The 16,158-nt window shown below is 36.6% G+C and overlaps 1 protein-coding gene across 6 annotated transcripts in view; it reads left to right on the top strand.

The window, feature by feature from the left end:
- FBXW11 (F-box and WD repeat domain containing 11) overlaps window positions 1-16,158 on the top strand; it is a 117,932-nt gene that overhangs the window by 33,219 nt on the left and 68,555 nt on the right. For 3 of the 6 annotated variants that reach the window (XM_087867809.1, XM_045792103.2, XM_045792104.2), the window contains one exon: window positions 3,998-4,099. The exons of the other annotated variants lie outside the window; for them this stretch is intronic. In XM_087867809.1, the coding sequence (XP_087723935.1) occupies window positions 4,049-4,099 (51 nt within the window). In that variant the 5' untranslated portion in view covers window positions 3,998-4,048. The remainder of the gene's footprint in view (window positions 1-3,997; window positions 4,100-16,158) is intronic. 6 annotated transcript variants of the gene reach the window in all.

Here is a 16,158-nt window from a genome sequence, read left to right on the forward strand (position 1 = left end):
TTCTTGTCTTTACTGATTTACAGTGTTTCTCAGCATGGTGGCCCTGATTTTGGTTTTTGATTGTACAGTGGGTATGACAAAATGAATAAACACTATCAGTTTCCTTGACACTAATGCTGTTTTCTTTGGCCATAGAACCTGCAAATATAATCAATCTAATTGGGTATTTGCTGTTAATATTAGAATCCTGTATGAAGCATTTCTTATTCCTTATGAATAATTCTAAATTAGAATACTAGTCATTACAGGTAGCTAAATGTGAAATCAGAGCAAACATTTCTTGGGGGTTTTCTCCCCCAGAGAGGCCTCTCTTAAGTGTCCCCATTGTGAGCTTGAGGCTGAAGTCTCAAGAGGAAAGAGGCTTAGTTTGTATTGTTGTCGGCTTAATAAGTAGGTCAATAAGCATTTGTTAAAATTAGTAAATACCCACAGTGTTAGGGTAAGTTTTTGAGACATATTTTAATAATGAGCTAGTGTTCCTCAAGTTTAAAGAGAAACCAGTTATCTTTAAAAAAAGGAGACAAAATAGTCTACCTTGTGAATATAGCTAACATGAAGAAATCTTTACATTATTCTGTTAAAGAATGATAGATAATAGTTATTCGACAAGTCAACATAAGTTTCCAACCAGGTCCCTAAATTTAAAATTAGAAGCTTCAAGAATCAGTTACTGCTGTGGTCCTAGCTGTGTTTTAATGCTCTTAGGTTGATAAATGTGGAACTTTTGTTTTTATCCACTGTTTTCAAATTAGATCAATGTCTTCTTGGTTCATTACACTTAAGAGGAGCCTTGTTTAAACTAGCAGGTACATCCTTATTAAAAGATGGGTATATTTCCTAGAGTGGCATTTTTTGTTGTGTAAAGACTGTTTTTCAATGCTGTGGTTGGTTTCTTAGCTTCAAGGTAATTGAGTATGACAGTAAAGAAGTTCTAATACCTTTAATAAATACTGGCATCACTCTCTGTACCCCACAGTGTCTTTCATAGATATTATAAATTCTTGAAAATTAGATCTTGAGACGCTTCTTCTCTTTTCCTGAATATACAATTTCAATATCAAGCTTTTAAAAACATTTGTAATAAATGGTGAAATTAAGTTTTCAGAAAATTTTCTTTGTGTTCTTTTCCATACATTTTTAAGTATTAGGTAATTAGATGGTTAGGAAACTTTGGGAAGATCATTATTTTTCTTCTTTGGACTTTAGTTTCTTCTAAAATCAGGGGTGGAAGTACAGACTAAATTGTCTTCCAGTTCTGTATGATTCTTTGGTTTATTAAATATGAAAATATGGGGCGCCTGGGTGGCACAGCAGTTAAGCGTCTGCCTTCAACTCAGGGCGTGATCCCGGCGTTATGGGATTGAGCCCCACATCAGGCTCCTCTGCTATGAGCTTGCTTCTTCCTCTCCCACTCCCCCTGCTTGTGTTCCCTCTCTCACTGGCTGTCTCTATCTCTGTCAGATAAATTTAAAAAAAACTTTATTAAATATGAAAATGTGTGTGCTTATTTTTTTTTTTAAGTTTTGGATCCCAAGGCATTAGGAGAATCTAATCAGTGTATAGAATTCTTATGCCTTCATAGTTTTACTATTTAAGTCAAATACATATTAAATCTTGCAGAGGGAACCTGTTTCTGTGGAATAAATGAAAATTGATTTGCAGGTGAACTCTGGTGTTAATTTGGTATCAGTTGTTGAATCCAAGTGTAATCTTTAAACTCCTTTCTCAGATCTGAGTGATTCTGTGATTTGGATAATTACAAAATTCCAAAAAGGAAACTTAAAAATTGAACTATGGAGGTGTTGGGAATTTATTTAATTTAAAATAATCAATGTAAGCAATGTATACAAATGTTATGTGTCTGGGCCTTTTTCTCTGCCCATCTGCTTCTGATGCATACTGATGTAAGTATTCTTTCAATAAGCATTTGCTAGATATCCCTGGATAGAGTTTGTTTTCGTGTAAAAAAAACGGATTTGTTTAGAGTCAGGCAGGATTAACTTCTAGTCCTAATTTTCAAGCTGCTGTTTCAATAAATCAAGCACTCCTTTACTGATCCTTGGATTCCTCATCTGTAAAATGGAGTAATACCTCTCTTAAAAGAGTTTTTGTAGGAAAAAAAAAGTTTTTCTGGGGGGTTACTCTTTCAGTTGTCTAGCATATAACAAGAGGTTGATAAATGGCAGCTGTTTTCATTATATTATTATACAAACATTTATTCAGCATCTTTCGTGGCACTCTGTGAAAGTGTTGGGGTAACAAAATATGGATCCCTGGAGGATCAGGGATGTATTTCTATATAGGCTATGGTAAACTTTGCAGTAAAGACACATTTTGGAAACATATGGTTGTTACCAAAAAGCTGCTCAATTTTTTATTCCATTTGATTCCTCTGGTTTTGTATTCTTTAAATGCTTTTTCTAAATAATCTCAATATTTGGGACGCCTGGGTGGCTCAGTTGGTTAAGCGGTTAAGCATCTGACTCTTGATCTCAGCTCAGGTCTTAATCTCAGGGTTGTGAATTCAAGCACCCCGTTGGGTTCCACGCTGGGTGAGGAGCCTTCTTTAAAATAAATAAATGAGTAAATAAATAAATAATCTCAACACTCTAGTTAAATTATAGGTGAGATATAACTAGTAAGTGGCAGATGCTGGATAGGAGCCCAGGTCTATTTGATTTCAAGCATAGCTGTCTTTGTTTATATTAGAATTGGGATGACCACAGAATTTGTCTCCCAAATCAGAACGCTTTTGAGAATGAACGTTATGCTGGAACAACAAGCGTAAACATGGACTGTCCAAGGCAAATGAGGATGTCTGACCATCCTAATTATAACTAAGATAAACAAGTTTATGATGTTGAGTCTGACACTTCTGGAGTATTTTGGTTAAATCCAAACACCCACCTTCAGTTAAAAAAAAATTTTTTTTTTTTTTTGCGTGGTTATTGTTTTTGCCATAGTAAACTAATTGACCTTAGATCTGAAGAAAAAGTACTTACTGAATACCATAAATAATCTAATGGCTTAAAAATACTAGCCACAATACATATGTTCATTTTTATATTTTTTCTTTTTTCTTAATTCCCTTAAAACCAGTAAGCTTTTAGAGAATGGGAATGGGTAAATGAAATAAGCCTTTAAGTTCTTACTTGTGTCAAATGAACTTTGTAAACAAAGTCTAAAATTAAAATCATCATATTGCAGAGTTTTTTCTTTGGGAAGGCAGAGATGTGGTTTTCACTGAAAAATCAGATATGTTTTTAATCAGCTCTTTTATTGCCTGTTACCTATCAATCTATCACTCATCTTTCTTATTCCTTTTGCCTTATGTCTCTAGGTGTCCTGTGATTTTACTTAGGGAAGTACAAAACTGTATCTACATGATAAAAATTCAGATGATCAAAGTTTTTACAATAGAAGCATCATAGTCTTGTAAAATTAATGTGGGTTTAATAGCAGACAAACTAAGGTTTGAAATTCTTGCTCTCCCCTCCTTCGCTGTGTGTCCTTGTGCAAATGATTTAACCTCTGAGCCTCCTTTTCTTTACTGTGGCGTGGGAATTAGAAAACACATTTAAAGTCCCTGGCACATAGTAGGTGGTGTAATGATGGCAGTTATAATTATATGACTCAGACTAGAAACTGTTATTTTTATTAAGTTATAGTCACAATCTTACCACTAATCTTGTTGTGCATTCAGACTTTCACAGTTCCCTTTAGTGGGTTTTCATTTAAACATTCTCTGTCTCCCTCTTGATTCTGTTCACTGTGTCCTGAGGAGTTAGTGGTTGGCAGCAGAAACCTCCTTTCTGTAGGACAGAAAGTGGGCCCTCTCCCAGGGTTTCAGTAAGTTGTCTGGGACCACCATCCCTGACCTCCAGACTGCCAAGGGTGCATCCCCTGCCCAACTAACATTCAAGTTGCCTGTGTGAAGGAGTGATTTGTTGCGGCCTCTAACTGCTTCTTCTCTTCCTTCCTTTTTGTCATCCTGCAGTGTTCTGTGCCAAGGTCTTTGTGGCTAGGCTGCGCCAACCTGGTAGAGAGCATGTGCGCACTGAGTTGCCTGCAGAGCATGCCCAGTGTCAGATGTCTCCAGGTGCCTCTCTTCTTTCTTGTTGTAAATGTGTTTTTTACGTATGCCATGAACATTTGTTGAAACTTGCAGTAGTGTGTTTAATCCAATGTTAAGTCTGCTAAATGTTCTGTGTAACCCTCTGCTTTTCTCCAGCCTGGGTGCCCCACACGGAGGACTTAGTACCAAGAGGGGCCTCTCTGAGAAAATGGGTCTTTGGCTGGGCCCAGTTCTACTCCTCTTTTTCTGCTCCTGCTTTTTATTCCCCCCCCCCACCTCGAAGTTCTGATTCTCACGTTCAATAGTTGTGCATGTGCCCACAAAACCCTGACATTTTCCATTTGGCTACTTTTAACAGTTCTTTGTTGAGTTGGGAGGGTTTCATAATTAAAGTGGTGATTTTTCTATTTTGACACTCATCCTTTTGGCATGCTTTCTCTCCCTCCTTCAAAAAAGGAGTAGGGAGGAAATTACAATTGTATAAAATCTCAAATTGAAGTTTATTAAAGGTCACAGCTTTATGCTGCCAATAACTGTCTGGGCCACTTCCCAAAGGCCAGATCTGACACCTGTCCTCAGGGTCCACCCAGGTTTCCAGGCCGAGGCTGGCAGAGAATTCCACAGATAAAAGTAAAACTTTTGGGGGGTGGGGAGGGGTTGCTCAGGAAAAAAACTGTTAGCAGGAGTGCGGCCAGACTGTGCTCACTTGTTGGGATGGATTCGAAGGGAGCCAAGGCAAGAAAACATTGCGGCTTTATTGGGGAAGTTCTGTTTAGAGAAAACGTGTATTTAATTAAGTATGGTTTCAGTAGCAATATTCAGTTTTCATCACTGCATATTCCACACAGTTTATTGTATCTTTAAAAAGCGGTACTAAATTCCTGGTGTCCTGTGGAGATTGCCCTGTTTTAGGAAAACACTGTAAAATGAGGAAATGAGTTAGAGGGGTATTATTGATGGCATGGATGACTTTACTGTTCTCAAGGTTATCTTTCTGTTCATGTGTCCAGTCTCTAAATGGACCGGGAGAACCGGGAAGGAGGAGAATTTCTTTCATGTTGGGACTATGTATTTTATTTACTTATTAGCAAACATTCTTAGCAGTATTGGTGTGGTTATTGATTCAGATTGCTTTCTTGAGAAAACTGTACTGAAACCTCACTAACACAATTAACTAGAGAGTAAATTCAGTATAAGATCCAGTTGTTATATCCAGTCTACATAAAAAGGCCGTACAACACTTAGGGTGCAAGGATTGGGTGTTTCACTGAGGCTGCAGTGTGATGTGTATTTATCTGTGGAAAAGCAGCTTCCCTGCATGCAGTGTAACTTTAACAAAAATGTTCTTGAAATGGCAGACGTTGTTGCATGGACTCTCCTTGGTGCTAAATAATGGATATTTGCATTATAGTAATAGTGTGCTTTTCTGAAATGGTTATTACTTGAATGTTTAAAGTTAATTGTTAGTGGGGCGAGTGAGTTTTTTCCAGAAATTTAAGTAGGGGAAGAATCGTAGTGCAGATTGAAGTGCAGATTCTTTTTATTGCATTCAGTTAAAAGTAATTGACCAGTGGGAAACATTATTCAATGTATTTTAGTATCAGTATTGTGAATTCTCTGGAGGTGGGGTGAGTGGGAGGAAATATGGGTTCTTACCTTGTTGACAATGGAACTCCAATGTGTTCAAAGTTCTTTGACTTATCTCTCCCAGGGAAAATCATTTAAGAGAAAAAATGTAAACTTTGCCTTGATTGGACCTTGAAGTACGGTGGAATACTGAATGATATCCACTGAAATGTGAATGGAGCAAATACTGTTTATTTAGAGATATATTGGGAATTTTGTTTATTTGGGTTTTTGTTTTCTTTAGTATATAATTAAGAATTTGCAGCACAGTAAAATGAAATATGTACTCAGCTGATTGGAATTAGCAAATCATTACTCTGTTTTGTACCGTTTGTGAATGGAAAGAACATGTTAGATTTCCTTCCTGTCTACTCACTGGTTTTACATATACTGTCTTAACACCAGTGTTCCTGCTCTCTACCTCCAGTCCCCAAACAGTGCTACAATTTAGTTGACTTAATTTGGGCTTGGGTTTTCAAAGAGTGCCTATTGGCTTATAGTCTACATCTTTGGTCTGTCACAAAGATGATTCTTGGCTGACATTGCATACCTCTCAGCGAACCCATTGTAAGAAGGCCTCAGAAGAGAATAGGTTACCTGAAGAGCCTCCTTGACTTTGCTTGGGCTCTGGAGTTGCATGACAGGGTCCTCCTTAAAATTACCACACCGGACCCATTGCCAGTTAGAACTTGAGCCAATTAGCCTATGTGGCTGAATTAGAGTACCTTTTGGAAAAGCAGAAATAAAGATAGTAGTTACCTTTAGGCATTATGCAATCCCTCTGGGTTCTGCTTTCTGTGAGAAGGGAAAAGGGATAGCAAGGACTGAAGAAATAAAAATCACTCATTTACCTCGATAAACTTAAAAAAATAAAGACCACTTACCATCAACAGTACTTGGCCCTTCACATATATTAGCTTTGTGACAACCCGGTGAGGTAGTTGTTATTATCCCCATTTTTCACATGTGGAAAATGAGTTTCAGAGGTGATATGTGTGATTGGACCCAAGTTAATACTACATAGCTGTGAAGTGGTAGAGCTGGCATTTGAACCCTAGCTTGGCCTGATTCCAGAATTGTTCTTTCCTCCGTGCTTGAATGCTACTATTTCTAGAATTTTCCATCTTAGTTTTGTTTGTGAAAACTTTACTTTTGAGATATCTGGTGTGTGGCTTGTGTAGCCATTATTTATTTGAAAATAAAAAAAAGAAAAACCTGCCAAATATTTGTAGGTGAAAAAATTGCATTCCCATTGCCAAAATGAGCCCTCGTGAATCTTAAAGCTAGTGAGGTTCCAGAATGTCTTCTCTGCGAGAATATTTACTGAGCATTTGGTATGTGCCAAGGCCTATACTGGTGCTGGACACATAAAGATGAACAATACACACTTGTTCGCTGCTCTGAAGGAGTGCGTTGTATAAGCAGACCTCTGAAGAAAAATCCAGACTAAACTACAAATAAAGTCTGAGAGAGAGAATGTGGGTAATAAACTATGAAGTTAGCCAAATGTATATGTGCTTTTAAAAAAAAATGTGAACCAGTTTAAACTAGGACTATCTGAAATTTTTTTAGAACAGTTGAACTGGAATATCTGGATGTCTGTGAATCAGCCGAACTGAATCAATTTCTCACTCGGTTCAGCTCTCCAGATTGAACCAGTTGATAGTTACATCACATAATCAAGAGTTCAGACCGTGTAGAATATTTGCTAAGACTCTAAGACTAATCTGGCACCAGAGTAATACCAGTGTTAACAATAGTGTGGACCGTTGATTTCCACCTTCTTTTTGTGTGTCAGGCTCTAGGCACTGGGTTATTTCATTCAGTCCTTACGAAGAAGTTGTCTTCGATCGCTTCTTGGTATATGCAGTTATTGAACTGAATCGACTTACTTAGGGTTACACATTTATTAAAGTGGCAGAACTGGGTTATGAACATAGGTCTGGATAACTGCAAAGCCAGTGCTCTAGTCAGCATGCTGTAGTGATAGTGACTTGGCAACTGCCATTTTTAGGTTGGAACAAATTCTCCTTTATTTCTAGTGTTCCAAGTTGAAAGCTAACGCACCTAGAATGGTAGAGGTTCCATGTAAGGGACTGACAAATTTTCTTGGGAATGCCATTTGCAAGCTCTCAGCTGGGGAGAGTATTAGCGATCAGCTTTTCTCAAGGGGAAGATTGATGATTTGGATTGGCAGCAAGGATCACGTGAATCAAGTTTTAGTGCTTCCTCCCTTCCAAGCTCTAGTGTGGATAGTGCTGGACGATCAGTACAACTTTTTGATAGCTGCCTTTCTTGTTTATTTTCTTACTTTCAGTATGGATAGGGAGCCACAGAGGTTTAAGAACGCTACAGTTGGAACTTACCATTAATATAAAAAAGATATTTTTTAGATCTGGGCTGTAGCTTGGTAGAAAGAATCCTAGCTCTGGAGCAGACAAACTCAGTTCTAGCCTTCTCCCTGCTACTTAGCAGCTCTGTGACACTAGGCAAGTTATTTAACTTACCTGAACCTCAGTTTCCTCATCCTTAAAAACAGAGATAGTTGTATCTATTACCTCGAGGATTTTGTAGAGGAAGGTAACAGTTATCCCTTACTGTTGCTTGTTGTTGAGGGGATGAAAATCCATTTCTTCCATTGCTTCCTCCTGGTTCTCTATTCAAGGAGAGGGGATTCCAGTCTTAACAGTCTTCAATTCCATTCCAGGGTAAGCTAAGAATAATAAAAGAACAGGCAGATGACATGGCCCCCTACTGTCAGGTGTTCGCCTTTTGTTCCGAGCTGTTTCCTTATGTCAGACGTGGCTATTCTAACTCACTGTCTTCTTCTCTTTTCTATTGAACATTGGGGATTTATTATTTCTTGTCGCATATCCTGTTGCACTCTGAGGCTACTGCGAAGGCTTGGAGTAATTTTTTGGATTGTTTAATGGCACAGTCTTTTATATTTTATGAACATTGAAAAAAGTTTTTTTCTCTTTATAAGAAAATTTACAAAATATCATTACTGAAAAAAAAACAAAACAAAAAAAACCCAAAACCAAAACCCCAAAAAACCCCATTGGTTAACTCACCACCCAGAGAAAACATCTGTTGCTGTTTTAGGGTCTGTCTTCTGTTAGGCAAGGAGGAATCCATCAAACTGTATAGGCTCTCTGTGTTATTATGGTGATGATAATGAGTGTAACCAGTGGTGTTTTAAATGTCCCTTGGAACCCCAGAGTTTGATTTTGAGTCACTAGAGGGATAAAGGACGGCCTAGCATAGTGCCTACTCTGAATTTGTCTGTATTACATAGCAGGGCTCTTTGTAAGATTTTATGTGAAAAATTTTACTGTGGAAATTCCCAAACATACAGAAAAATAAAGAGAATCATTCAACTCAACCTTGAACAATTTTCAAAATTAATGCTATTCTTAGTTCAACTTTCTTCTTCTCCAACTTTGTTTTTTGCCAGAGCATTTTAAAGCAAAGCTAAGGTGGCCTAAAAAGTAAAAAGGAGTTTGACAGATCAGTTTCATGTCAGCATTAAAAAAAATTGTAAAAATGGTTCATAGACTTAAAAATAATATGATTGATACTGAAAGTTATAAAAGGCATAATATTTCCTTTGACCCCAGATCTCACTTCCCAAAGTATCGCATATTAGTTTCCCAGCATCCTTTTAGATAAAAGCTTAAAAAAAAAATACAAGTGGAACATACTATACATATTGTTTTTTAATTAATAACTTTCTTAATTAATAATATATGTTGACCATTCTTCCCTGTCACCATATAAAACCCTATACAACCTTACTCTTTTTTTTATAGCTACAGTAATATTCCATTTTACCATTTATCATTTAAAAAAGAATTTGGCCAATTCCGTATTGAAGGAAGTTTAGACTTCAGTTTTTTTGTATCCTAGCACTCCACTTTACTATTTTCATTGGACATTTAGGCTTGCAAGGTTATGTCTATAGAATAAACTCCTAGAAGTATAATTGTTTGATCAAAGAATATCAGTGTTTTATTGTTAGTTTAATTATCTGTATAGAGAAAAGTTTTATAATCTCTCCCTTGCAATCCCCCCCCCCCCCGCATCCAGATGTTAACAGTTTGTTGTCTACCATTGTGTATTTGGGGTTTTTTTGTTTGTTTGTTTTTAACCTGAGGGTATATAACTCTACAATTAAGGGATTTCTCCTCCTTTTTTTAAATAGGGAGAATGGGCTCACCCTAGAAGAACTGATATAGCACCTTCTTTTACTTTCTTTATTTACTTAACGCTATATTACAAACATGTCCCCAGATTATATAAAGTCTAAATTAAGTCTTTCATCAGTGGTACTTTTATCATTCCTAGATTTGGTGTGGGGGGTTGGTGGTGAGAAAGAAGAGTACAGTTTTTTTTTTTCTTTTTTGAATACAACATAGTTATAGAAAAGTGCAGAAATCTTAAGTGTATAGCTCAGTGGTTTATCACAGAGTGGGTGGTGCTTTTTTTGGATAGGTATGGCTGAATTGATTTCATGGAGGTTGGACCATTTTATTTATTTATTTATTTATTTTGAGAGAGAGAGCAGGGTGGGGGGGACAGAGGGAGAGAGAAAGAGAGACTCTTAAGCAGGCTGCACACCCAGCATGAGGAGCCTGACACAGGGCTTGATCTCACAAACATGGGATCGTGACCTGAGCCAAAATCAGGAGTTGGACACTGAACTGACTGAGCCACCCAGGCACCATTCATAGATTTTGAAAGTTCAGTGCACTAAAGAAAGCCTCTACTATAGGAAAATTAAAACTTACCTCTTGTGTTACTGACAGTTTTAATTTATGGTTTCTAAAACAGAGTGTATGATGATAAGGTTTAACAGTATAATTTGGGGATAGGGAAGCAAACAAATGGGATTCAGACCACATTAGAAAATGTCTTTACTTTTTCAACAAAAATGATGTCTTATCCCTCATATAACAGACATATGTTATGTTACTTACAAAAATACTAGTTTTATGTATTTCTATTGATTTATATTATTCCATTTATGAAAGTAACACTTTTTCATTGCAAAAATTTTAAGAGAAGTATGAAAAAGAAATGAACCAATCATAATCTCAATTCATTTTAGTGTCCATTCTTTTATTTTCTTGACATTTTATTTCTATATATGTATGTATATATATTTTTTGTTTCTTTGTTTATGTATAGGCCCATACTCTATATACTGAATTATAACATGATTTTTATCAATACGGTTCATATTAGTAAAAGTCTCTGTTTTCAATAACTGTATAGAGTTTCATTGTCTGGGTGTACAGTAATTTAATCAGTCTCTTTTGATGGATGTTAAGGTCACTAAATTTTAGTGTCTGTGATTAATTCCTCAAATTGTATTATTCATTGGAAGAATTCCGAGTCAAAGGATATGCCCTTTCTTAGGGCTTTTAAATTTTGACCAAACTTCAATGAAAGATTATTCTAATTTACATTACAGTAGTTCCCCCATTATCTGTGAGGAATACTTTCTAAGACCCCCAGTGGATGTGTGAAACTGCAGATAGTACCAAACCCTGTATATACTATGTCTTATCCTATACATATATGCCTATTATAAAGTTTACTTTCTAAATTAGGCACAGTAAGAGATTAACAAAAACTAATAATGAACTAGAACAGTTTTAACAATACATTGTATAAAAGTTATGTGAATGTGGTGTCTCTCTCTCTCAAAGTATCTTACTGTACTGTACTTACCTTCTTGTGATGAAATCAGATGATAAAATGCCTACATGATGAGATGAAGTGAGGTGAATGATGTAGGCCCTGTGACGTAGCGCTAGGCTACTGGTCACTTTCTGATGACATGTCAGAGGAGGATCATCTGCCTCCAGACCGTAGTCGAGTGCGGGTAACTGAACCGCAGAGAGCAGAACTGTAGCTAAGGGGGGTGGTTGTAGTCTCAGCAACGTATGATCATAGTAGAAATACATGCTCAGTGTAGAAAACTGGAAAACATAGGAAAGCACAAAGACCAAATTAAAAATCAGTCATTGTTTACTCATTTGTTTTTCTTCAAGCAACAAATATTTGTGATGCTTCTACTGTGTGCCAGGGATTAATGTAGGAGATGGGTATACAGGATTGCGCAAAACAGACAAAAAGCCACTCTGTCTTGGAGCCTAAATTTTAGTGTGGGAAAAAGAAAATGAGTAAAGCACATAGAATGTTTGATAGTATTAAGTACTATGGAGAAGAAGTGAGATAGGGCACTCTTAAGATTTGGGGCTTTTATTCTGCATGAGATGGGACGTCATTAGAGAATTTTGACCAGAGGAGTAATTTGTCTCTCCAACATTTAACAGCATCTTTGGCTGCTGTGTAGATGATAGAATGAAGAGAGGAAGCAGGGAGACGGAATCTAAGGGTGGCTAGTGTACTAGCGTTCTTGAGAGAAACAGAACCAATAGTAGATAGATGAGTGGGTAGATACATAGGTAGGTGGGTAGATAGATATTTTAGAGCATTGGCTTATGTGATTATGGGGACTGGCAAATTTGAAATTTGTGGGACAGGCCAGCCGGCTGGACACTCAGGCAGGATTTCTCTGTTGCAGTCTTGAGGCTGAGTCTTTGCTCTTAAGTCCTTTAACTTATTGGATGAAGCCCACGTACGTTATGGAAGGTAATCTGCTTTACTTACAGCGTACCAATTATAAATGTAAATCACATCTACAAAATACCTTCGCAGCAACATCTAGACCAGTACTTGGCCAAATAACTGGCCACCGTGATCAGATATCTCTTGTTTAGAGGCCTTCTCTGACCACCCAACCTAAAATAACTAGCCGCTTTTCACTCCGTTCCTTTACCCTGCTGTAGTTTTTCTTCATAGCACTTCGCACTGCCTGAAATTATATTCCGTGTCCTCCCCTCCCCCCGTCTGTTGTCTTTCTCCAGAATCTAAGTTTTGTGAGAAAAAGGGTCTTGTCTTGTTCACTGCATGGTAAATATACCCATTTTCTAGAATAGTTCCTGAATAGGCATAATAAGTTGGAATATGAAGAAATGGCTATCTTTAAGCTTTGGTAGGATTATATGGTGTAGTGGTACTTGCTGCCCTAACTAGAACTACTTTGGACTTTATTCTGAGTTCCTTGAATCCAAGTGTTCATGTGAGTCGAAGGAGTATTTTGAGTAAAAATTGATTTTGCTTTGAAGACTACCTTGTTATATTTTTATTTTGTTTAAAAAATACTCTTCTCTGATGATAAAAGCAATACATGCATATTGTAGAATGTTTGGATGAGAGTAGAAAGGAAAATGAGAAATAATCCTCAGTTTAGAAAGTGCCATTCTTACTATTTTGGCGTATTTTCTCTCAATATTTAATCTGTGCATATGTTTCACATAGTTGAGAATTTTTATATGTATATGTAATTTCATATGCTCATTTTACTTTATATGCTTTGTGCACTTATTCAGGATGATTGTGTTAATGTTTCCCTGTTACTAAAAATTTCTCATGACATAATTTGAAATTACCATGTAATGTATTTGATGAACATCACGTGCTTTGTCGTTTTTCTGGGTGTTTAGAATCTTCATTTTTAATTATTAAAAAACTGATCACCATCTTTGTGCATGAATCTTTGCCTTCATTTTGAATGACTTAGAATATATTTCCAGGAGACATACTTTATATGTCTTGTTAAATTGTTTTCCAGAGAGTTTGTATCTCATCGTACCCACACCAAGATTAAACATTATTATTTTGAAAAAGTTTAACAAGCCTGTTTAGTAGTATACTTTAAATCTACAAGCCTCTTTATAAATGGTACTTCTCTCTGAGCAATTTGAGTATATGCTGAGTCAGCTAAGGCATGGCCTACTAAAACGAGATCTAATGCCACTGAATATCCTTGGCCAAGGAAGAGAACTCCAGAGACATTTTCAAGCACATAGCAACTGTGCCAGTCTGTGCCTTCCTGTTGATTGCCTGGGTGCAATGATGGACTTTAAAATTGAGATTATTCAGTTAGAATGAGGTTATTCAGAAAATACTTAAAGTATAGAATCACTTGTAAATCTTGTACGTGTTTACTGACTATACCTACTGTATACCATGTACCATGTACCGTGCGATGGCATAGTAATGCAAAGAGCCAACTGCCAATTTTTGTAGATAGACTGTACATAAAGACTCTTTACCCTAATGTAAGGGAGGTTGTTTCTCCCCCTCCTCCCTTTAAAAAACCAGGAGTCAATTATTGGAGTCCTTATAAGATCTCTTATATTACAGGATGCTTCCTAGTTATTTAATTTGGAGTAAAAGGCAAATGTTAAATCCTCCACCTTTAAGACAGCAGGATATGGAAACTTAAGGATTAAGTATTGGTAGCAGAAGACACTATCACCTAATTAATTTCAAAGATAAAGATTTTGCCAAAGGAAACATTGTCCCAGGGGATCTGGAAGAGTTCACAGGAAAGGGATGGATGGATGAACTTCTCGTTGACTTGTAGTGAATGTCTTGGGAAAGACATGAACCTCATTCAGTACTAGTTTGAGATGTTTACTGAGATCATCTGACAGTAGTGGTGAAAGGAGCACAGAAGATTTCAGCACATTTTTTCTGAGAGATATGATCCCACAATTTATTTTTATTTTAAAAATTCTTTAAACTAGGCTCCACCCCCAACATGGCGCTTGAACTCATGACCCTGAGATTAAGAGTCATATGCTCTACGGACCGATCCAGCCAGGTGCCCTGATCCCACAGTTTGAAGTGTTGGATATTAATTAATGCACACCAGCTGTTGAAAGATTTTGCTTTTTATTTATTTTGAGACAGTTTCAAGCTTAATTCTGAGTACAATGCAAAGAACTTTTTGTTTCTCAAACTATTTGAAAGTAAAGCTGAGTGAATGTTTTGTTGTGCTCTAATGTTTTAGTATATGTTTCTTACAAAGGAGGTTGTTTTACATAATCCTAATAGGAGAATCAAATTAGTAAAATAACATTGACACATTACTGCCATCCAGTCTTCAGTCTCTGTTTAAGTTTCATCAGAGGTTCAATAATGTTTTTTTTTTTTTATAGCAAAGGTATTCAGTTCAGAATGATGTGAAGATATCATACTTATTTAATTTCTTTCAATCTTGAATAGTTTCTCAGTCTTTGCTGGACTTTTCATGACCATGGTACTTCTGAAGATTATAGATCATTTATTTTGCAGTATTGTCTGTCAATTTGGGTTTGTCTCTTTCCTTATGATTAGAAGAATTAGGTTATACATTTTTGAAAGGAGTATCACAAAAGTGATGCTGTTTTCTTCTCATTGCATCCGATTATCAGGTGGTAGATGATTTCGGTTTGCCTCACTATTAATGGGGATCATTTGATTACTTGGGTAAGGTGGTATCTATCAGCTTTTTTCACTGTAAGTTATCCTTTTTCCCTTTGTAATGAAATATTTTGTGGAGAGGTATTTTGGAACTATATAAATATGCTCTTTTCATTAGAATTTCAGTTTATTTATCACTATAGATTTGTGGTTCCTATTTTCTTCAGTAGTTATAATTTGTTAGTACTTATTTTGATGGTCAGGCTAGTCAGTGTTTGGCTAGTGGATGCCCTTTCAACTTGGCTCCTGTGTCCTTTTGATCTGTCCTCATAATTCTTTAAACACTTCCTTACTTTCTGCTGCAACAAAAATGTTCCAGACTCATTTTATATTTTCCTGTACTCAGCGCTGGGATGAGTCAATTCTCCAAGGAGCTTTGGTTACTTTTAGTGAAGAATGGTATTTAAATCTTGGTGGTAGGTGTGCTTAGTGCCACTGAGATTGCTTTTAGGCCCTCTCAGCCAACCATGTTAGGTAATATATATATAATTTTGTCTTTATAAAAAAATTCCCTCCTTTTCTGTGTATTAAAAACCATGAGTTCACAATATCTCCAATTCTAGTCTAATCTCATAGATTTCCTTCTAGCCTCATGTAAGGTAACGCTTTTCATTTTTACTTTTTTTTTTTTTTTTAAAGTAGGCTCCATGCCCAGTGTGGACCCCAGTGCCGGGCTTGACCTCATGACCCTGAGATCAAGACCTGAGCTGAGATCAAGAGTCAGATGCTTAACCAACTGAACCACCCAGGTGCCCCTGTATTTATTTTTAGAACTCCCTTTTCTGACAGTGAAAAACCTGGCTTCTACTTTCCACAATATATTTACTCACTCAGTTCTAGAATGTATATTAAGTAGTTTTAGAATTGCTCACTTACATCACTGAAAAATAAGTGTACTCATCATACTAAATATTTCTTCATAATTAAAAAATAGGTCTTTCGCTTATGGCTATGTAGTCCACTGAGTTTCAGGAGTCACTGATTTAGTTTTTCCCCCATCATTAAGTGTGATTATATTATTCATTTGAAGTATATTTAGTTTTATTTCTTTCTGCTGACATTCCATCTCTCCC

The sequence above is a fragment of the Ursus americanus genome, chromosome 15 (assembly GCF_024610735.1).
Source record: "Ursus americanus isolate L20-20 chromosome 15, mUrsAme1.1.p, whole genome shotgun sequence".
Lineage (NCBI taxonomy): Eukaryota > Metazoa > Chordata > Mammalia > Carnivora > Ursidae > Ursus > Ursus americanus.